At 48.0% G+C, this 23,147-nt stretch overlaps 1 protein-coding gene across 6 annotated transcripts in view; it reads left to right on the forward strand.

Annotated features, from left to right (window-relative positions):
* The window catches only part of SLC25A22 (solute carrier family 25 member 22), a 38,516-nt gene that overhangs the window by 13,213 nt on the left and 2,156 nt on the right, over positions 1 to 23,147 (forward strand). For all 6 annotated transcript variants that reach the window (XM_048947489.1, XM_048947491.1, XM_048947492.1 and 3 more), the window contains exons 3-9: positions 3,183 to 3,308; positions 8,232 to 8,287; positions 13,449 to 13,539; positions 20,469 to 20,587; positions 21,632 to 21,803; positions 22,039 to 22,193; positions 23,049 to 23,124. In XM_048947489.1, the coding sequence (XP_048803446.1) occupies positions 3,183 to 3,308; positions 8,232 to 8,287; positions 13,449 to 13,539; positions 20,469 to 20,587; positions 21,632 to 21,803; positions 22,039 to 22,193; positions 23,049 to 23,124 (795 nt within the window). The remainder of the gene's footprint in view (positions 1 to 3,182; positions 3,309 to 8,231; positions 8,288 to 13,448; positions 13,540 to 20,468; positions 20,588 to 21,631; positions 21,804 to 22,038; positions 22,194 to 23,048; positions 23,125 to 23,147) is intronic.

The following is a 23,147-nucleotide window of genomic DNA, read 5'->3' on the forward strand; positions in this document are numbered from 1 at the left end:
CTGAGCTTCTCTTCTGGCCATAAAGAGCTTTGATTCTTTTGCTGCTCCTTTCTTACCTATTTTATATGGTCTTTTCTTATTTTGTGTCTTTGTCATGTTGTTGCAGTCTCTGCTTTGTTCTTTTTTCTCACTTCTATCTGCCCTCTGCTTTTGACCCTACATGAGTCCATTGCTTTTTGCTTCCTCTTTTAAAGGTCACCTTGACCTGCTGTTTGATAGCTTCAAGGGAACAAAGCTGGCTCCTTGGCCAACCAGGAGTCTATTGCTTGTAATTACAAAGTCCATGTAGATGCAGACTTATGCACTTCTTCTTTAGCTCTTGAATGCTTGAGTGATTTCAGGAACACGGAGTGCCAACAATAATTGGTAACTCTTAAGTGCACAGTGGGAGCTGAAGAGCATTGGCCCTGGCATATGCAGAGGCTAATTCGAGTCCTCTCTGGAAATGACTTGGGATGTGTTTTCTCAGAAGGCACCACTGTCCTCTTAGCTTCCTAAGATCTATGCCAAATGGATCTGTCCAGTACTACATTTACATTTAACTTTTTGCTGTTTGTAATGTTGCTTGAGATGAATGACTCCTATGTGCCATTTATTTGTGTGGCCCTTCTCTGACACCTGCCTTTCCAGATTGCCAGCTCAAGACAGGAGGTAAGCAATTAGCCTGGATCACTGGGTGAATGAAACATGGACCAGAATTTGGCAATGTCTGAATGCTTCCTCTTCTTAGTGTTTGCCATGATCACAATATCTTCCTGCCCTCCTTCCTTCTGCAAGTGAGAGAGTTCTGAGCTGCACTGATAACAAGACAGCATTGCAGAGTGTCTATATGCCCAGATTGGCCTGTCATCAGTTATCCAATTTGGAAAGCACTTGGCATTCTTCTCTCACATTAATGAAAGGCATGCTGAGATTCACCTTTGTGAAGCCTGGCGGGTGCGTGTCCCTGATAGCCTTAGCAGAGCTTAGGGAACAGATGTCTGTGGCCCCTTGAAACCTGGCATTCAAGGAAGGGAAGATGTCTCCTAGAGACCTCCTCCAGCCCTTTCTAAGCCCTCTTGGCAGTGTGAACAGGAGCTGCTAGAAGGACTGGGGAAGAGCATTAGTAAAACTGGAATGTCTTTCTACCCATTTTAGTGTAAAACCTAGCAAGTGGCTTTATTTGTATGCTAGCCTGTATTGGCCCCATTTCACTAAGCACTGTACTGTGGGCTGTGAGAGGCAGGTGCTGTGCAGAACAGGGGAGAAAGCACTGTGTGTTCTCATCCTGTGAGAACAGAAAGTACCAAGCTAAGACATGGGGTGGCTTAGTCATGAAGGAAAAGTTTTTGTTTCAGGTGCAGTGCCCAGTTCCATCTGTTCCTTGGTTTCAGGTTCCTCCCTGTGCCCCGATTCATTCACCATATCCCACTTAGGTCATTCTTCCCATCTCTGGAACCATGACAATGCAGTGGTCACTAGCCAAGCAAGGAGATCTGTTGAAGCTTGAAGGATACACTGTACACTTCTTCCCTTGCGACACAGGTCTGTCAACCCTTAGCAAAATGAGACTGATAGCTAAAATCCACAGCAGCAGTCTGCTGCAAGGTGAGATCAAGGGCATTGCATTTCTGAAATTGTACACGTGTAACTTTATCTAAATGTTTCACCAGATACCATTGCACTGTCTGTACTAGTTTCCTTCTGCAGTGCTCAGGGGTCCCTGAATACCTGGGTTCAGATGCAGTGGGAGTGTTCAGCAAGGATTTCCCACCTGCAAATAAGGCAAGACGTCTTCTGCAGCCCACACTGCTCCAAGTTTTTGGCTTGCCTGGACTCATCAGGCTGTTCCCTGGGGTCTATGCTGAAATCAGTGATTCATGGGCAAGATGCTTGCCACGTGCCTGTGCCTCACTCCCACCTGATGTAAACCCTGAGGTGATTTCACGGTTGGAACAGCTTGTGAGAGGCAAGTGTCTGCCTGCCCTGGGTGTCTCAGAGACACTTAAAGAAGTGGTGACAGAGCTGAAGCTGCACAACGCATGGCTGGCATTTGCAGCCTGCCAGCAGTGACTTCAGAGCTGAACGTGGGGAGGCTGATGTGGTCCAGTCTTATAATACAGTGGAACCTCCATCTTGACACACATGAATTGCTCTACCCTCAGCATTCAGTGTAACAGTGGGTTAGGTGAGGAGTACACCATGAGGCGTATTTACTGTCTGAAATTTCCCTGTGTCCTGAGGCATGAGTTTGCAGGCACTGCTATTCCCTCTCTGACTGTGATGCTAGGATCCCTGAGGCAGCAGAGTCTCGAGGTCTTGCAGTCTGGCCCAGCTGTATGCTCATGCTTGGCTGCTGTCTGCCATCACTTTAATATCTAACACATCCTGTGTTCAGGGAACCATGTCCCCTGCTTTATTGGAGAGAGCTGACTCCAACAGGCTTCCTTTGTCTCAGTGTGTAGTGGTTTATTGAGCATGTAAGTACTGGGCATTTTGAGTAATTGAATTTGCTGGGAACTCGTGTTTAGCTGCTCTGGTGTTCAATCAGTGCTGCTTCTAGATTCCAGGAATTCCCTCTGGGAACAGAAGGATGAGTGGAAAAAGCCCCACAGTTTTGAAGCACGCTCAGCCAACAGGTTTTGGTGTCACTGAGAAGTACGAGCTCATGTCTCTGTGCCACGTGTTGCTCTGCCAGCCCACTGAGCCACGTGGCTGCCAGTGTTCTGCTGGGCTCACGTGTCTTTTCCCCCAGCAGTGGGTCCGGAAATGGCTTTGTGGATCTGTAGCTGGCTGCGCTTCTGCCATGCTCTGTCCCACGTAACAGGAGCAGGTGACATGCCACGAACCTCTCATTAGGTGTGTATCTGATTACAGCACTGGGAACCACTTGCCAGCAAACCTGCTGCCTTGAATGCCAGCCGGCCCTGACCATAGTCTGTCTGCACAGAGCACTCGATGCAAAGCAGGTCCTTGTCAGCAGTGGTTTGTCCTGGTGCTGTGTGCTGCCTTTCCCTCCTACCCCATATGTACAACAAGGGCTGAGCTTTGCCTTGCGGCAGAGCTCTCTGCATGCTTGGGGTGGACAGCCTTATCACACAGTGACATGCTAATTGCCTGGTTGCACTGATGCACATTCGTTCTTCTTTCCCTCCCCTGGAGTTATCCCAGGACTAAGACATCTGCTTCTTGTCTCCTTACAGTTTACCTGCCAAGCTGATCAATGGAGGGATAGCTGGGCTGATTGGGGTCACCTGTGTATTTCCCATTGACTTGGCAAAAACTCGCCTGCAGAACCAGCAGAATGGCCAGCGGATGTACACCAGCATGTGAGTACACTGTGCACGGGCAGCTTGCCACTGGGCTTTCAGCAGGGCATCCTTCTACGTTGTTACTTCTTTCAGGTGAGCTCAGCATTTCCAGGAACTGATTGTCCCCAAGAAAGCCAGGGGACAATCTCAAAGCATGCTGTGCTAAAACAAGCAGAGTGTCTGTTCTGGCTGTTGAGCCCAGCAGGTGAGATCTGCTGAGGGTGCATCTGTTTGTGTCCCTTTCTTGGGAGCAGTGTGTTCTCTGCTCATCAGCACCGGTCAAAAGGGCAGGGAGGGCTCAGCAGAGAAAGCCTGGTTTGTTTCTCTTCTAAGCCACAACCAAGCGCTTGAGAAAATCTCTGGCTCTTTCATTTCCCTCACTGTCATACTGGAGGTAACAACCTCTTCCTTTGCTGCGTGCTTTAAAATCACCTATTCCTGCTCTTGAGCACTGCAGTGCAGTCCTGAAACATCACAGGTTGACACACACTGTAGTTTCCCATCAGTCCTTTGTCCAAGAAATTGTGCTGTGAGCATTAGGAAAGGAAGGCACAAGTGTATCCAGCCCACCTGTGCTTTGCGTGTCTGCTGTGGGAACATGAGCTGTACTTAGCATGCGATGCTTTCTCTTACAGTACAGCCTTAGTTTTTTAAAAAAATTCTGTATTGTTGAGGGGCAAAAGAGGGCTGGGACTGAAGGCAGTGTGTGTGTCCTGTCCTCCTGCTTCTTTGTTCAGAAGCTGTGCTGCCTGCTTCCTGCTCTTCCACACTGGTTATACTCCACATCCCTGCCCAGGTGAATTTGGAGCACAGGGGGAATAGGAAGGAAGCGCTGTGTTGAGTGTTTCAGTCTCTGGCCCTCCTTGCTCTAGCTGCTGATGTGTAATTATGTGTGAACTTGGTTGTAGGCAACAAGCACCAGACTGGTGCTCCCCTTGACAGTTACAGCGCTCTCTGCTCCCTGTGCTGTCAGGATGCAGCCTCATGTCTCGCCTTGCCTCTCGTTCCTTCTGTGTCCGGCACCCTGAGTTGCTGGCTGGTGGCAGGCAGCAGCAACTGAAGAGCCTCAAGCCCACGGCATTGAGCAGAATCAGAATCACAGAATTGCAGAATCATAGGGGTTGGAAGAGACTTCCAGAGGTCATTGAGTCCAACCCCCCTGCCAAAGCAGGTTCCCTACACCAGGTCGCACAAGTAGGTGTCCAGGTGGGTCTTGAACATCTCCAGAGAAGGAGACTCCACCACCTCCCTGGGCAGCCTGTTCCAGTGCTCCGTCACCCTCACCGTAAAGAAGTTCTTGCACACATTTGTGTGGAACTTCCTATGCTGCAGTTTCTGTCTGTTTCCCCTTGTCCTGTCTCCACACACTGCAGAAAAGAGTCTGGCCTCGCCACTCTGCCCCCACACCTTAGATATTTATAGACCTGGATCAGGCTCCTTCTGTCTTCTTTTCTCAAGGCTGAACAGACCCAGTTCACTCAGCCTTTCTTCATAAGAGAGATGCTCCAGGCCCTTCACCATCTTTGTGGTCCTCCACTGGACACTTTCCAAGAGATCCCTGTCTTTTTTGTACTGGGGAGCCCAGAACTGGACGCAGTACTCCAGATGAGGTCTTACCAGGGCAGAGTAGAGGGGGAGGATCACCTCCCTCGACCTGTTGGCCACGCTCTTTTTAATGCACCCCAGAATGCCATTGGCCTTTTTTTGGCCACAAGGGCACACTGCTGGCTCATGGCCAACCTGTTGTCCACCAGGACACCCAGGTCCCTCTCCACAGAGCTCACCCAACCTGTACCAAAGCCTGCAATTATTCCTCCCTAGATGCAAGACTCTACACTTGCTTTTGTTAAACCTCATCTGCTTTCTTACTGCCCAGCTCTCCAGCCTGTCCAGGTCTTGCTGAACGGCAACACAGCCTTCAGGCGTGTCAGCCAATCCTTCCAACTTCATACCATCAGCAAACTTGCTGAGGGTGGCCACTATCCCCTCATCAAAGTCATTGATGAAGATGTTGAACAAGACCGGACCCAGCACAGACCCCTGAGGAACACCGCCAGTTAAGGTCTCCATCTGGACTCTGCACCACCAACGACGACCCTCTGTGCTCTGCCAGTCAGCCAGTTTTCAACCCACCTCACTGTCCACTCATCTATCCCACACTTCCTCAGCTTTGTTATAAGGATGTCGTGGGGGACAGTATCAAATGCCTTGCTGAAATCAAGGTAGACTACATCCACTGCTCTCCCCCCATCCACCCAGCCAGTGACAACATCGTAGAAGGCTATCAGGTTGGTCGAGCACAAACTCCCCATGGTGAACCCGTGCTGACTACTCCTGATAACCTCCTTTTCTTCCAGTTGTCTGGAGATGACATCCAGTACAAGCTGTTCCATCACCTTTCCAGGGACAGAGGTGAGGCTGACTAGCCTGTAATTACCTGGATCTTCCTTCCTGTCCTTTTTGAAGACCGGAGTGACACTGGCTATCCTCCAATCTTCAGGCACCTCCCCCATTCTCCAAGACTTCTCAAAGATGGCAGAGAGTGGTTCAGCAATCACCTCTGCCAGCTCCCTCAGCATCCCATCGGGTAAGGCAGTCTTCAAGCATGGAGCGACCGCCTCCCTTAGAAAAGCTTGGAGGTTGTCCCTCCACCTCATTCTCAGCCACCTTACCGTCCAGTTTCAGGGCTTCAAACCTATTACATAGAGGCACCTGAGGAACCGAGGTAGGTAGGGATGTGTGCTGCCTGCGTTGCTGAGGTGGGACCTGCTGCCATTCCTCCTCTCTTTTCAAGTTGGCTCTCTTGGTTTGACCACGGCAAGGGAGAGGGAGAGCAGGATGGAGGATTTGTAGGCACCAACCTGGGAGCAAATGGCAGCATGCCATAGCTCTGGAGGGGCTCAGGAGGAGAGAAACTTTTAATCCCCAGCAGCCAAATGCAGATCTGCTCTGTAACCATGGTCGACTGGGAGATGAAACACTGTTAAGGAATCAATGGATTTACCTCGTGTATCTGAGCTGACTCCTTTCAAGACAAAGCCTGAATGTGAATGAGTAACGTGGAAGACATTGCTCTGACATGTGAAAAGTGAGCTTGAACCAGTGGGAATAAGAGTCTTTTGGGGGCCCAGAGGCCAGCAAGAACAAGGAACTAACAGGGATAACGCATCCAGATAACATCAGGCTGTCCAGTGTACTGCCTTGACAAGCAAGGGAATGGAACTGAGAGGATGCTGTTCCAAGCGTGTAATGTGTCCTCAGCAATACCCTTAAGATAGGTGCATACTGGGAGGGCTTATCTATGCTCCCCAGCTGTAGGGGCTTGTTTTTCAGGAAATACTGCATGCCCTTTGATACCAGATCTCAGAGGTGTCTGCTGAGCCCCCAGGAAGCCAAAGAATTCATTTAAAACTTCAGCTTTTTTATTTTAAGATAGCGTGTGTTGCTTCTGCTCTGCTCAAGAAACCTTTAGCATCAGGGGAGTGTAGGATGGTTTGATTGGAAAAATTATATAAATCTTGCCTGGAGAGAGCCAAAGATGCTTTGGAGCAGGCCTGGAGTATGGAAAGAACTGAGATTTTGACTGTGTGCCCCATGCACTGTTCTGCATAATTTTAGCTGTGGCTCCTGGCACCCTTCTTCAGAGCAGAGGAAGTAAGGCAGGCATGGCCTTGGCTTCACTGCCTTTTGCAGCAGCACGAGGGGTGAGGAGCGAGGTGCAGGGCTCACAGTGATGCAGCAGGGCTGTATGAGCTTGGTGTGGAGGCAGCTCTTCCCACTCCCCTCTGCTCTGGCTTGTTCAAAGCAGCGCTGATGACTTGGGGAAGATGCCTTGTCTCCAGCATCACACTGGAAGAGCTTGATGAGGATATGGAAGAACAGTGTCCAAAGGGGTGGAGGAGTCATGACACAGGGGCATAGTAAAGCAGAGAGGCTCACTGCCTTGGCTTGGCTGCGCTGCAGGTGGGCTGTTTGCAAATGTATTACCCTAAAAACCATCTTGACCACAGAAGGCAAAAAGACCTCAAGAGAAGCCTGCATTTCCTTCTCTCCCATCTCAGCACTACTGCAGAGCAGATGTGAAGCTTCTTCTTTATGTTGCCCAGTCTCTCAGAAACATATTCCGGTTTTCAACTTCATTTCCCTTATCACTGCTTTAAAGAGCCTTTTCCTCCTTGCATGCACACTTCTCCCTTCCAGCACAGCCACAGCGAGCACCTGCCCCTTCCTAGAGACTTCAGAGCAACCTTCAGCCAGCAGCTGAGTTTGTGTTTCCTGGACTGTGCGTGTGTGTACAAAGCTTTTAGATCTGAAGGAAATGCAGCGAAAACAAAGGAAGTGACAGCTTTCTGTCAGGAGCTGACCTCAGTGGCACTCGATGCTGCCTCCTCAGGCTTGAGCTCTAGCGCTGCTGCTGCTGCTGCTGCTGGGGGAGGCAGTGTGTTAAAAGTCAGCGCTGGGAGCCGAGTGGGAGGCCACAGATGACTGAGCGCTCAGGTCACCTCGTGTTTGTGTGCCTTGTGTCAAATTTCATGGAGTAAGTTGAGCGTTGGGCGGGTTAGACCCCCCTCCTTGCTCCCTTTCCAGAGCTGGATTTAAAAGTATGTGCACGAGGAGCTGATTGTTGGAGCATCGCACGCGCATTCTCCACTGGGGACCCTGGATAAACAGCCCTCGCAGTGACATTTTTGCCTTTTGTGTTTCTAGAAAGCAGACAGCATGCGTGGGGCAAGCTGGGGGTTTCAAAGCCCCTGTGAATTAGGGGCTGAAGTTGGACTCAGCCGGAACAATGGCGCATTTAGCGGCTGACGTTGTTCCCCTCCTGGCTCGGGGTTTTGCTGACATTGTAAATGAAAACCACTCCAGGAGATTAGTTTTGTTTGCTCTGCTCCCACCCACCTTTGAGCTGCTGTGGTTTATCTCTCTCTGTTTTGTTCGCAGGTCTGACTGCCTCATTAAAACTATTCGTTCGGAAGGCTACTTTGGCATGTACAGAGGTAAGAAGGGCTGAGGCAGGCTCCTCTAGCTCTGTATGGTTTTGCTCTGCAAGCACTGGTGTGTATGTGTGGGAGGAGAAGCCTGTATTCTCTGGCTTGTAGTGCAATACCTTAGCAATACCCACAGATGTTGACACCTGCAGCTGTGTGTGAAAGTAGACTGCTCCATGCCAGATGTCTGCTCAGCAATCCACCATCTGGGACTGGAGTCCTCCCACGCCTATTCTGGTGTTAAATCATTCACCAAAGGTCATCTTTACTTGCAGTTTACATGGAGCCACTGTCCCAGGACTGCAGGTGTGCACTTCCCAACCTTGGGCACCATAGCTTTCATCAGAGCGGTAGTTGCAAAGGTCTCAAAGTGTCTTACTTTGTTGTTGCTAATTGAATTTATGTCAGAGCCTGTGCCAATGGGTTCAGGCCTGTTTGGAGCTGTAAAAAAAAAAAAGGATGGTTCATGACGGAACTCCAGCTGTTCTGACACTATGTGCTGGCCTGCTAGAAATCTCCTGGCTCTGTGGTTTAGGCTGTCCATTGTAGCAGTGAGTTCTTCTGTTGATATTTTTTCTAGTTTTAATGCAGAATTCTTGAAAGTTTTTAAATATTTTGGAGAGAATTGCAGGCCGAATTCTGATTTCAATCATAGTAAAGGAAAACATGGAATTATAGCCTTGGCTGTCAACACAGTCCAGCTGGCATAGTTGATGCTGAACTCTAGTTCACGTTACATACTGGTAATCAATTGCCTGAATGTGCAGTTTTTATCTCTGAGATAAATAGTGTGTTCAGATAGCGTTCTTTGTGACGCTCATTCATTGATAAAGCCTCATTAAAGGACAGCATTGTTTAAATGAGTCCTTGCTTCTTTCTCAAGCAAGAGTCTGGAGATGCTGGCTCCTTGCTGTTGGCAGAGGCAGCAGCTCCTGCCAATCCCTCCATAGTTCCTAAGGAAGCACAGTCTCTGTGGCCATCCATTGTTGGAACAACAGCTGGCTGCCAAGGCGGTGTCTCTTGCCAAACTTGCTGGTGGGCGTTTTGGGGGAGTGAGGTGGATGCTGGGGATGGATTGGCTGCTTTATTTCAGCTCTTCTGGGAGCAGGCAACAGGGCAAATAACCCTGAGGAATCCTGGCAAGCTCCATGCTCAGTGCTAGCAGCAATGTGTTGCCCTTGCCTTTTTCCACAAGATGCTCCTGTATTCCTAGCCAGGAATGATGCATGCCTTAACTTTGGCCATAAATACCCATTGGCAGACAGCTTCCTGGGGAGCAGAGGGAAGAAGTTGTTCCTGGGAACTCACACAGGAGATTGTAGGGCTGTCAGGGCCCTTGAGAGAGACTCTGCAATCCTGGAAAGGACAAGGATATGCACCTCCAGGCCACATTTCATTTCCAAGCAGAAATCTCGAAGAAGACAGAGGGTTTTAGATAGTTCTTTCTTTTCCCACCTGTTGTGTAGGAGCAGTGATGAGTCCAGATGACTTGGTCTGTTTCCCACTAACCTCATTTCCTCCATTTGAGAGCTGATAATGGCTTGAACTTGTCCCCTCCAATTACTGAACGAGGAGCTGGGTTTGGATAAAGGTTGTGTGAACAGCTGCAGCCTGAAACTCACAGATGTGTCAGTATGGCCAGGATGCTAAAATGAGTCTTCCAAGTACAGCGGTCCTTTTCTCTGTACCTCAGTTGTGGGAGCTGATATTAGAAGCCCTTTCCTCCTTCTCAGTGAGAGATGAGACAGTAAAATACATCCAAGACTTGTAGAAAGCATATTTTCTGGGAAGAAGATAAAAATACGGCTCAGAGTTGCAGCTGGTGGGAGATGGATATCAGACGGTAGGGTGGATTCTTGCCCCTTCTGGCTGTCCCAGCTCCACAGCAGAGGTTGTGCTATGACTCACAAGCGCTTATTTTCAGATGTTAAGCTGAAATTAGGAGGATTGTTTGTTAAGAGGCTAGAGCGGCAGCTGCTGTGTCCCATGGTGGTCACAAGCACATTGATCATCCCTGCAGGACACTTGTCCTCTGTCAGAGGACAGGAAAGGGTCTGCTTGGGCCCAGCCTTCCCCACTCTGTGACTTCAGGCCTTTTTCATGTGTGAACCAAAGCTCGCTGGTGCAGACAGAAGAGAGGCTTGAGCCTGCAGGCTACTTTTCTGCAAGTCATCCTGTTAGATCTTATGGGCAGCACGTGACACGCTCCCAGCTCCGTATGGGTAGCCCATAGTGAAAATTCTGGTGCATGTGACAATCTCAATGTTTCTTTCAAATTCTTCTCTGAAACTACAGGTGTTCTTGGCCTTGTTTGGCTGAGAAATAAGAGGATTTTCTCAAGTTCTTTCTCCATATCTAGGTAGCAGCAGTGCCTCAAAGCTGGGTGGTGTTGTATCTCCCTGCCTGCGCTAAGGGATGTCTGCGGGCTGCCTTCAGATGTGATGTCAAGCAAATGAATTCGTAATTCATAGTGCCCTGGGCTTCTGGACTTTCTGGACACCAATGGAAGGAGAGTCTGGCAGAAGCCCTTTCCAATCCCCGGTACAAACCATCCAGAAGTCACCTACAGATCCCAGCACGTGTCCTGGAAAGTCCCGCTGCTATTTGTAGAGCGGACTTTTAACCTAGCTGGCAGCAGCCACAGGCCTGGATGAGGCTGGAGAAATGTCCTTTGCTGTTGATGATGTTTGGAGTTTAGCTGCACCTTGTTTGATGTATATTCTTAGCACAGTGTTACAGTAGTGTGTCAGCCTTCCCTTGCCTCTGTTAATAATATCTCCCACGTCACCCCCATTCACACACTGCCTGCCAAAATTACCCCAGACTGCTGGGGCCATGCCAAGTTTTCCGGACTTCAGTGTACCCTATTAATGTTTGGGATAGTTAGGTTTATTTTGCCCTGGTTCTACCTATTCACTGCCCAGCTTCCTCAACTTTGGTTTGTTTCTGATGTCTTTGGTGAGGAGCTGCCTCTGTTTTCTGGCATGAGAAAACACCGGCTTATTTTTCCGTGAGATGACCCAACAAAGTGGGATATGCCCTCCTTCCCTTTTTGTAAGTCAGCTTGGTTGCTTAGGGTTTATTAGCAAGAGTGCTAATGCTGCACTGGGGTCAGAAGTAGAGTGATTCAGTTCTCTGTTATGTAGCCTGTTGTTGGTATATAAGAGCTTCTATGAAAAATGTGTTTAATAACAAAACCTAGGGCTCAGTGAGAAAAGGCACTTAACAATTTAGCAGGCAAACAACTGTTTCTGCCTCTAACAACTTGATTTCAATCTTTGTGGTTCTTTCCTACCTTTCCAAACATTTTTTTTAATTTAATGATTACAATTTATTTTGCATTCTAGTCGCCTGCCATTGCTTCAGAGACACGCAGCATTGCCTATAGGCCACAATTAGCTTTAATTAGGGAAATACAGTCGTTGGCATAGCTAGAATTGAAGAGCTGCAAGGTTTTTGTAACCAGGTAGAAAACACCATGGAAAGCATCCAGCCAGCAGCTGAAATATCTCATTTCTCCTCCTCCAGTGATTTGAAGCTGTTATGGATTATTGAGGACAGGGATTATCCATTCTCTGGTAAGCAGCTTTGCTGAAAATATCAAAGATGTAGGAAAAAACAGACTGGTTAACTTTCCCCTATCTTTCACATGTTTTATTTCCCTCCATTTTATTTGCAGTTGGGGGAGAAATTGATGTGAAAGCCTCCATGGTTCCTGGAGGATGTCAGGACATGTCAACACTTAGATTTTTTCCTTGATGTTTTGGGTTTATATTTCTTTCTTTTGAGAAACCCTTTGTGCATCTGTTAGAATAGCAAATACATTCTTCTTTTTTTTTTTTTTTTCCCTAAGGAAAAGGTGATTTATGCTGTCTCAGTACTCTACAGGCAATTACTTCCTTACTGTTAGGAGCAATGCTGAGGTTGTCTTCCACTTGGCACTTGATGAAATGTTCTGCAAGTAGCCACTTCACTTGAAAATCAGGCTGTGTGGATTCACAAAACTTGAATGTTGCTGTCAGAGAGAGAAAAATGTGTCAGGCTGTCCTGTCAGTGCTATTTCTGATGGGGACTTCCCATATGATGGAGATGCGTCCTTGAGCAGGGGAAGCAGATTCAAGGATTCCCGTGTCCCAGTCCCAGCTGTGATGCCACTCCACTTCCTTATCTGAAGAATGTCCCCCAACCCTGTGTTTTTCCACGTCTTATTTATGGGTTCTGTAACCATGTTTGGAAGGAGGGAGGCAGAAGCTCATCCTCAGGAATAGAGTTGAGTTGACTTTCCGTAGGTCTGTTGAGCCCTTACACTTCCTGTTAATTTGAGCTCATCCCTCCTGAAAACATGGCCCCCAGATCTTCAAAGGTTAGTGTGAGTGCGGGCTTGTCTTTGGAAACCTGAGTTTTGGGACTAGTTGTTTTGATCTCCACAGCAGGCCTAAATGCAAAAGTGTACCCTGGCAAAGGCAAGTTTGTATTTAGTCTTGCAAAGATGTTTTGATGGTTTGCAAGTACCAAGCTCCCCTGAAAGGTGTGGAGCTCAATGTAGAGGCTGGGAAATCTTATGGCTATCTACTGGAGGACTTTCTGAGCTGTAACGTTCAAAGGGAAGAGAATATTCTGGAGCACTGATCTAATGGTGCCCAACCCAAAGTGTTCAGATGGGACCAGCCATCCCTTCAGCTTGTTATCTCCTGGGTGGCTTGAAAGCTGCCTGCCAGCTGTTGTGTTGTGCTAATGCTTGTCCCAAGGCCCTCCAGGCTCTGCAGGCTGCTCATTGTGGCAGGCTCAATGCAGGGATTTGCTGCTTTTTGCTTCTGACAAAAGAAAGTTCAGTGGGTAATGGGAGTGAGGGTTGTTTACAGCCCTGGTCCATGGTAAGCAGGCCAGCCTAGCCATGGCTTGCATGCAATGGACAGAAACCCAGCTCAACTGTCCTACTGAGCAGCTGCTCAGAGGGTGACACCCAGTGGTGATACATAAGAGCAACCATCTGACCCCAGGAGTTTGTGCAACACTGGCTGAAGTCCCTGCAGAGGTACCAGCTGCTATCAGCCAACCTCCAGCTCTTCTGTCCTCGATTTTGAGCTGCAGTGCGTTTCTAAATAATTCAGTTAACTGCTCCTTCTTTCATTCTCATTCTCCAGTGGGTTTTTCCTCTCTTCCTTTCTAGGTGCTGCAGTGAACCTGACTCTAGTGACACCAGAAAAGGCTATCAAACTGGCAGCCAATGACTTCTTCCGGCATCACCTCTCCAAAGATGGGTGAGTAAAGGATGCAGACCTTAAGCATTTAACTTAAAAGACAGTAGCTCTTGGGATGAGGCTGCTGGGGTGTCTGAGTAAAGGTATAATGTGGTGATATGGTAACTGAAACATTAGTTGACCTTGAACAGCTCAGCCAGTGATTACATTTGAGCTAAAGAAGTAACGTCTAAAACTGGAAGTGAAAAGCTCTTCACTAGATGACTGGTTTTTATCCAAGCTTCTAAAAATAGTCCTAGCTTTTGGACAAGGTTAACAGATCCAGACTTTGTAAGCAGCGTATTTGAGAGGAACCCAACAGCACTCATGGCTGCTCAGACAGCTGCTGGGAGGAGCCTTGTCCACAGCATCCCATTGGATGCTGCTGTCTTCTTTCTGGCTTTTCAGTGACTGTAGCTTGAACACATTGTGACTCAAGTTGTGTAGAACCTAAACTTTAGCACCCTCTTGTCCTTTCATAGCTTGAAAATAATTCCAGAGAGCTGAGAAGAGGTGATGAATGAACTTCAGTTTGGCAAAGGGCACTGGCAATGTAAATGCCAAATGAAGATTATCTGTTTAGTTTGACAGGTTGGGTTAATGAACTCAATGCCAGTAAAAAGCACCAGTATGGCAGTTGTATGGAGCCAGACCTTGGATATTTAATGCTGTTTTCACCAGAATATTTCCTTTATAATTCAGGTGACACTCATGTCTCCCTTCAAGATCAAGACATCTCTCCAGAGACGGACAGTGAAGGTTCTAGCAAGGGCAGTGTTTTCAGTAGTTAGAAAGCAACCTGCCTACAATAAAATCCCAGTTCTTAACTCTTAACCCAGCAGTTCACCTTGCTGTAAACACAAAGTTCTGCCAGAATTACTTGGTTTAACAGCTTCCTGTAACATGCCATGCCAGAACGCAGTGGCTCAGCAACGTCAGTGGAGTCTGCAGATTTGCACAGGTTGTGGATCTGAGCCTTTCCTACACCTATTTTTTTGTTCTGGAGTCTTTTTAAGCAGCACTTAATGTACGTCTGTGTGACTCATCGGCTCGCAGCTGTTTGTGATCATCTGTCTCTTCAAATAGTGTCTCTCTGTACTCTGCACAGAAGGTGGGAGGTGATGATGTCCTCATTGCTTCTTCCAAGTGGTGGGTCTCATCCCTGCAGCATACAGCACAGCAAGCCCTGATGTACTGCTGTAGCCTAGCTCTTTGCTACCATCTTTGAAGTAAAGACTTAATATGTTGAGTCTCACTATGAAGCATTTTTTTCTCCCTTAGAGGAAAAGAAAGGTTGGGCCTTGGTTAGGTGGCAAGTGAACTAGACATCACACATGGTGTTGAAGTCAACTACTGTGGGGGACTTGAATGAACAAAGTCTGGTCAGCTCTGCTTGTAGAGATAGCTTGAATGAGTTGGACAGAACCTTGATACTGTGGTTATAGACAATTTAAGATATTTCTAACTAGAGGTGTCATTCCAAGATGCAGTAGAAAAGAAGGTGTCTTGCAGGTTGGCTGTGGTTGGTATAGGCCCTGAAACTAGGATCTAACTGGAAGGTATTGTACATGCTGTGATCTTGCTTAGGGCATGGGGAGCAGGGAGTTGCTGAAAGGCCAAAGATTACCAGGAAGCACGAGGACTCTTAGAAACTGTGGGACAGTTGCTTATTTTGGGATCCTTCTTCTGCGTGCAAGGAAGTTGCAGGCATGGGGATGGTGAAAGTAACCTGTTGGAGAGGTTGTGCCCAGCCATGCTCTGGTGGCTGTGTGCCACCTTCCTGCTGGCAGTTCCCAGGATCTCTTCCCATGTGCAGCTCACGTGACAAAATTATTTCACTGGGTGATGGAGCTGGTTGTCTGCCAGGGGGTTGCCTTGCTCTTGGTCCCATTTTCCAAGCTGTTTGCAGGCTTCTCCCTTGAGATGCTTCTGTCCTCTTCTCCCTGGCTAATTTTGTTAGAAGACAGGGCAGGAATCTTCTAGACTTGTTGTCTTCTATTTAACATTGAATGCCTTCATTGCTAAGCTGCTGGCACTTACCTTGCTTGAAATGTGTATTTTATCAGTTCCTTGTTTTACAAAACGTGCATATTTGATCAGTATTTGTTGACCAAAATTGCTGAGTCTGGCTTCCACTTGAGCTTCGAAGAAGCATTCTGTGGACAGGGAGATGTCCACAAAATGTGGACATGTGGCAAATGGCCCAAAATAGCTTCAAGATACTCAGCAACTTCCAGTGAGCTGCTTTTTTTTTTTTTTTCCCTGCTTTGAAAAAACTTGATGTTGAAATGAACCTGCTTTTAAACTGCTGGAAGAAGAATGTGGCATAAGGCCTGTTTCCAAAAGGCCAGATGGAAAACAACACAAATGATGTAGGAAGTTCCTGGCTGCAGATTGCTGGAAGACTATTTTGGGGCTGTATCACTGCATCACTGCAGGTTTGTGCTAGACTCTTTTTTTTTGGTTGTTTTTTTTTTTTTTCCCCTTCCTGGCTGCTCTCATGGATGCTTCAGGAGTTGACATTGGGGCTTTATGTCCTTACTGGTGCTCTTGTTCCCCTGAGCCTGGAGAATTCTGCTCCTGCAGGTCTCTCCACCCTGGGGCCAACTCAGATGGGCACTCTCTCTCCTGCAGTGCTTTCCCACTCCCTTTTGTTACAAGAGAAATGTGCTCACAGGAGGCTTAATTTCTGCTTCTTTTCCTGTTTCTATTTTCAAATTGACACCAGTGGCAGCCTGCTGATAACACTTCTTGTTTCCAGAAGAAACAAAACTTACTGTGCTGGTCTTCACATGCCACCTCATTTAGAAACAAGGAGGCCTGTGAGTACTGGAAACCCCCTAGAAAACGTGGCATTGTCCTGTGATTATTTTGCCTTTAGAGTCCCTGCAGTTTCCAGGCCAACAAGCCGAAGTGGGGATCTGCAGAAGCATCTTCTTGCAGGTCTTCTTCACTGTGCTTCTGGGAAAGCAGGATCTGAGAGGGGAAGCTTCTTCGCTTTAGGCTACAGAGAACTGATGAGATTTTTCTCTGAATTTCTGAAGCTGGATGGATTAAGAAATCCATAAACTCAGAGCTGCTGTTAAAACAGCAGCAGCTTTATCATCCGGAGCAGAGAATGTGAGAGCAAGAATCACTGGAGCTAAGTGAAGCACTTGGATATGAAGCACACAGGCATGAAGCTAAGAAAGCAATGTAAATTGGTAGTACACCTGCATGCATTTAAAGTACAGTGATTTTTAGATACTCAGTGTGTATGGACACTTTCATAGGTGCAAGTGTTGCCTATAGTGCTTTTTGTCCTCTTTGAATTTGGGTGATAAGTGCTTCCTAAAAGCTGGTCCCTGTAAAGTGTCTTCATGTTTATCTCCAGAGCATTTAATGCCAGATAGCTGCTGTTTGCCACGTGCTTGCCAGGTTTGGTTCTTGGCTATGTGCTCTGCCTTGGCTCCAGTAAAAAGTGTCTCATGTCTTCTTATAAAAGACATTTCTTAATCTTAAAAGCTCTGCAGTGTCCCTGGATGAGTTTCCTGCTGTTCATCTTCCTCCTCAAAGCCTGTCATTATGTTACTCTCTTACCACTCCCATCATCTTTACCTGCATTTTATTTGCTGTTCTGGAGTAAAGGCTGGAGATGTGCTGACTGAGCAGCTCGGGTTCCTACTTAAACCACTGTGGTTGCACTAATTGTTCCTTTGCTGATGCCAGCAAATTTTCTTCCTTTCTGCCCCGCTTCTTGTCCAGCTTTGGTTGAAGAAGAGAAATAGCTGACTGTAATCCCAGAGGCAAACATAGCACTTTTCCTGCTCTTCCATGTAGATGTGGAGACTGGAGCTTGTTCTCCATTGCCTTGCTGGATGGGCTCTTTCCTCCATCCTCTCCTCTTTCAGGCTGTCCTAAAATACTCAGACTATCTCTTTTGTGGCACCTGGATAAGTAGCAATTGTATGGCCTGGGTGATCCTTAAGCTGCAAGGTGCACATAGACTGTGGAGAGAGGCTTTTGGTTTAGGAAGGAGGGGTGCTGCCATTACTTGTGCTGCTGAGCTTCTGTGTCACCTTGCACACACTCATACAAACACAGAATTATTAAGGTTGGAAACAACCTCCATGTCTAACCACAACCCACCCCCACCATGCCTACTGACCACGTCCCTCAGTGCCACATCTTCACTGTTTTTGAACACCTGCAGAGGTGGTGACTCCACCACCCCCTGGGCAGCCTGTGCCACTGCATCACCACTTTGTGACAAGAAATTTAATGGGCCAGTTCTCTCCTGTTGTTATCTGCTGGACGCCCAGATACTTCCTTAATGCAGATAACCTTCATCCAACCCTCTGAGACTTATGGGTGGGAGAAAGAGCAAGTTCAGAGTTCATAATCTCACTGTGTCCCTTCAGGAATAACTGTCTTTGAGGTCCTTTTATTTAGCATACAGCAGCATGGAGAGTTATGGATTGAAGTCATAGCCTCCAAAGGTCAGCCAGAAGGTAAGGTCACTTTCAGCTGTTAATCCAGAGGGAGCTGGAGGTGGATTGTTTAATCACAGCAGGAGCCTCTGGAAGGAACATGGCCCTTGTTGTTTCCCTTCCTGCTATTTACATTGTTAGAAAACCAACTGACTGTCTTTGATTTGAACTCTTCAGGAGCTTTGTGCAACCTGTTTGGACAGACCAAAGGCAGAGGTTATTTTATGAGTGAGGAAGGTGATGTCCAAGCTGGGAAGAACATCTTGGCTCCTATAATATGGCTTTGTTACGGATGTTTCCTTAGGTCAGACTTTTCCTTCCTTTAGGAATCTTGTCACACCTATTGTGGAATGTTTGGGGTCCTTCCCCCAGCACTGGCATCTCCTACACAGCCAAGATTTTTCAGGAACTTTTGAAAAAGATCCACTTGACATCAGTATGCCAATTTCCATCGGTGCAGAATTTGGGATATTTGTTCTATTTAACACACTCTTGCTGTGATGAAAGATTGTTCTGACACTTGTTGGACCAAGTCCTTGTAGAGACTGTGGCTTTTGAAGTTAGTTGGGATGTTGCAGTGTTCAGACCATTGAGGATAAAGCCTGTGGTGCCTTGAAGTTGAAACCTCTGTTGTCATCTAGAGGTGATCCATTTTCCAACTCATTTTATGTGCAGACTAGCAAAGTTTTGTGATGGAAGTTTGACCTTTGGATGGTAAATTTTAAGCTTCCTGACAAAAGATTTGCTTGTCTTGGTGTGCTTTTATTTCCTGGACTCCCCTCAGGTTCCCAAGAGATGCAAACCGAAAGCCCTCATTCTACATGCTTTTGATGTACCTGTTTAACATCTCTCTAAAATACACCCACACACAGAAACCTTCACTGAGTCTCACTGCTGGGGCTCCATGGGGCTCAATCAAGGCGGGCTGATCTGTATGTGCTGGGGTAATGGCCCACAGATGAACACACAGGGCATCTCCCTGAGCTTTTGAACAGAGCATCAAAGCAATCTTGCTGGGCGAAAGCCAGGTGTGTGCTTCAGGGTTGCTGCAGGGCTCTTGCTGAGGCAGGAGATGCTCTGCCAGGTTGTGGAGGGACTAGTAGCTGGCTTCTGTGCGTGTCTGAGTCCTCCCACTGCTGGCCTAAGGGCTGTGCAGCAATGCTTCTGCCCGCGTTTCATCCACAGGGGAATTTGCAAAGGTAATACTATGTGGTGTTTCTTCCTTCAGTCCCAGTGGAGAGCTTTATATTTAGCCATCATAATCTCTGTTTGTCATAATCCCTGCCTGCTCTGATACCCAGCCTGGAGAAGATGAGAGGCGGAGAAACGGGTGCACTGACGTGGCAGGCAAGCAGGATTAGGGCAGTCCCACTGTGACCCGGGGTGCCCTGCGGCATGTGGGCAGGTGGGGAGTGGGCAGAATGACGTGCCCTGATGGGAGATGCCCAGCTGGGGGAAGCTGAGCAAATCCCCAGCACTGCCTGCTGCTCAGCACGTGCTGCGATGGCGCCCAGCAGCAATTAATGCTCCGTTCATTGCACTCAGACCTGCAATTGCCTATTGCTGCAGCAGCTGGGCTGTGGGAAGGTGAAAGTACTCATTGTGTTTAAAACAACAAAAAAAGAGGCTGTTTCCCCTTGGCTGTATGATCTCTCACTGCTTTTTTTTTTCCCCTTTTAAAAAAGGAACAGATCAAAAGCACTTTTTTTTTTTCCCCAATGATTTCTGGTGCCGCTGTGGTGTGAGATTTTTACAGGGCGAGAACTCACCAGTTTCTGAAAATTGAGCCTTTCTGCATCCTAAGTTCCTCTTTTCATCCCTAACTGCATGGTTTTGTGGCTTTGGGAGGGAGGAAGCTGTGTTTTGTAAGACAGGAGCATGCCCCCAGTGACTCCAGCCCTCTGGCACAGAAAATGCACAGAGCTGCAGTACTGGGGTTCTGTTGTGCCCTTCGTTTCTCAGCAGCACCAGTTGGGTGTAAAAGCTGCTTTTTTTGCCTTCAGGAAGTAGGGTTGAAAAGGCTGATGAGTTGAAGAAGTTGATAATCATAAGGGAGCTGCTTCTCGACTCTCACATTCACCTTTTACATATTGTTGCTTTTGTCAGAGAAGTTGAAAGCAGCAGCTAGAACTGTTTCCTCTTGCTCCTTGGTGGCCTCTGCTGGGGATGTTGTCAGTGTCTAAAGGACTAGGCTGGCAGGAGGGAAACTGCTGCAGCTCTTGGTCCAGGGATGCAAAGGGCTGTATGTTCCCCTCTTTCCCACTGCTAAATTGAGGCATGTGGCACCTCTGAAACAGAGCCAGGTTAGCATGTCTGTTGGGACACCTGGTGGTGTGTCATGGATCACCCTTGGGGACCACGTGGTATGACAGCAAACAGCCAGCCTTCCAGTGTAGTGGTCTGGGACTGTGCTGGGCGGGCTTATGGCTTCTTCTGAATGTTGGCCACCTCCTCTGACCATCTCTCTCTTGCTTTGGGCAGGAAGAAGCTGACGCTGCTGAGGGAGATGCTGGCAGGCTGCGGTGCGGGTACCTGCCAGGTGATCGTCACCACTCCCATGGAGATGCTCAAAATCCAACTGCAGGATGCAGGGCGGATTGGTACGTCTGCATCTCCCTGTGCACCAGGCAGGGAGAGGGAATGAGCCATAAAAGCACTTTTCCTTCCTCCCACTTTAAGTCAGAGGTACCTCAGTTTGTAGCAGAAATTTATCCTCTTCCCAACTTGTTTCCTCCCAGCCTTTGCGCACCTGGCCTTGCAAAGGCCCTTTTGGTTAGAAAAGGTGTTTTTGCTCAGAGCTTGGTGGGTGAAACAGCAAATGCTGGTGGTGGATGGAGACAGATAGGAGAGATGGCTGGGTTGAGCACCTTGTGAGCGACTTGCCAGTTCTCTACAGTCAAGAAGGGGTTAGCATCCTGCAGTGCTTTTGCTGTGGTACTTCCTCTGTCTCCTTTTTTCCTGGTGTCCTTTCTGTCTTCCCCACTCCTCATGATAATACTATCCTAACAGCTTCCAGGCATCCTTCCCTGGTCAGAACTGAGACCAGAAGTGGCTTGGAGAATCTGGAGAAAGAGCTGTCACTATTAACCTCTTTCAGAAGTCAGCCCAGCATATGGCCCTGTTCTTGAGAATGTCTGGTGATGCCCACTAGGTACCTTCTGAAACTGCCTGGAAAATGGGCCAATTTGTCCTCTAATCTCTCCTTTGATGTGGCATTCCTGAATAATCATGGATTTACTTTGCTTTCACCTGTTTGCTGCTTTTAATGCAGACCTTATCTTCTTTGTGTAGTATTTTAAAGTGTTTGAAGGATTTAAAGCATAGTTGAAAGTGTTCACAAGAGGTCCATGCTGCTGCAAACAGCTCGTTCTCTGTGCAGCATGGACCTGTGGTGCGCCGGTGGCAGCCACAGCGTTGCCTGTGGGTTGGTGTGCTCCCCATCTTCTGGCCAAGGAACAGAAATGCATCAGAGTTTGAAAAGGCTCCTGGAAAGGAACCATGTTGCCTGTGTAAAAATGGTCTATCTGCTCAGAGTTAATGATTGCTGTACCTCCAGTTTGTTCTACTGAGAAATCCTTCTGAGGATGAGCCTTCAAGAGGCTGCTGTTGAGCATCTCACAGTCTCACACTCTGCTTCTCCGCAGCGGCACAGAAGAAGCTGATGGCAGCACAGGCCCAGCTCTCCTCTTCCTCTGCGGCCGGGGCAGCAGAGCCTGTGGTGGAAGCACGCACCACAGCGACGCAGATAACCAGGGAGCTGCTGCGCAGCAAAGGCATCGCAGGACTCTACAAGGGCCTGGGGGCCACACTGCTAAGGTAGGACATGGAGCAGAACTGTCAGCCTGAGCCTCCAGAGAGTGACACAGGCGTTTCAGCTCTTGTCCCTGTGCAGTCGCAGAGCTGGGATCATGTCTGCACTACACTTGTGGCTGCACTGCCAGCACACCATGCATGCAGCCCTTCGTTTGATGCTCGGTTTGTTGGTGTCCCACCCTGACTTTTCTCATCCTTGTCCTCTTTCTTTCTTCCTCTTCCTCCCTTCCCTCCACAGGGATGTCCCATTCTCCATCGTTTACTTCCCGCTGTTTGCAAACCTGAACAAGCTGGGCCAGAAAGACCCCAATGTCAAGGCCCCATTCTATGTGTCCTTTCTCTCTGGATGCGTGGCCGGTAGTACAGCTGCAGTGGCTGTCAATCCTTGTGATGGTGAGTCCCCAGCAGCTTGTTCTGGCAGCCTGGTGCTGTGTGACAGCACTCAGAGGCCATCGGGTGGGCTGGATGAGGGGCAGGATGGCCATGCTTGCCTCTTCACTGCATGAGCACTGAGGGCAGTATGGGAAGCGAGCTCTGCTGTTGTAGCTGCCTCCAGGAGCTGGAGGTGTTTCCTTCAGCTGAGCTGGAACCTTGGCTGTTTTTTTCACAGAACTTTGCAGTACTCACTAGATAAGTCAGGAAGATATAATTCATGTCAGCCATTCTTTACAGAACTTGCCCCTGTAAAGGCACATTTCCATCTGGAGTATTGTCCCCCAACCAGTGACACATGTGCCAAAGGGCAGAGACAAGTGGGTGCCTTTTCTTCTGCTCCACAGCAGCTGCCTCAAATACCTTAAAATCTCACCTGAAAGTAACTCCTTTCTTGTCAACATTGCACACACTTCAAGAGGGGAAGAAATGTAAGAGCAATGCTGCGTATTTTAGGTATTTTGACCTGCCTTTCCAGAAGGAGTTGAGCATTTGGAGATAGAGTATTTGGAAATCAGATCCCATTTTATAGAAAGATACTGAGTTTGGAAGTATTTAAACCTAGGTCAGCCTTGGAAGCCTTGGTCACATTGGGTGGAGGGAGCTGGTTAATTTTTGGGTGGTTGTGTGTTTCTTTTGTCCATTTGTAAAGGAGTGGGCTTGCTTTCTCCTGTTTTAATGGCACATATATGCAAATGGTCTATGCTCCTCCTGGCTGTCGCAGAGTGCTCTCAGGTTTGGCTCTTGCCTGCTGCAAGCCAGGGGCTGTGGGGGAAGGCCAGCCCTCCACTCACCACTGCCTCTCTTTCTCCCCAGTGATCAAAACACGGCTGCAGTCCTTGCAGAGAGGAGTCAACGAAGACACATACTCAGGAATCCTGGACTGCACCAAGTAAGACTGCTGGGTTTAGTCCT

The sequence above is a fragment of the Lagopus muta genome, chromosome 6 (assembly GCF_023343835.1).
Source record: "Lagopus muta isolate bLagMut1 chromosome 6, bLagMut1 primary, whole genome shotgun sequence".
Taxonomy (NCBI): Eukaryota; Metazoa; Chordata; class Aves; order Galliformes; family Phasianidae; genus Lagopus; species Lagopus muta.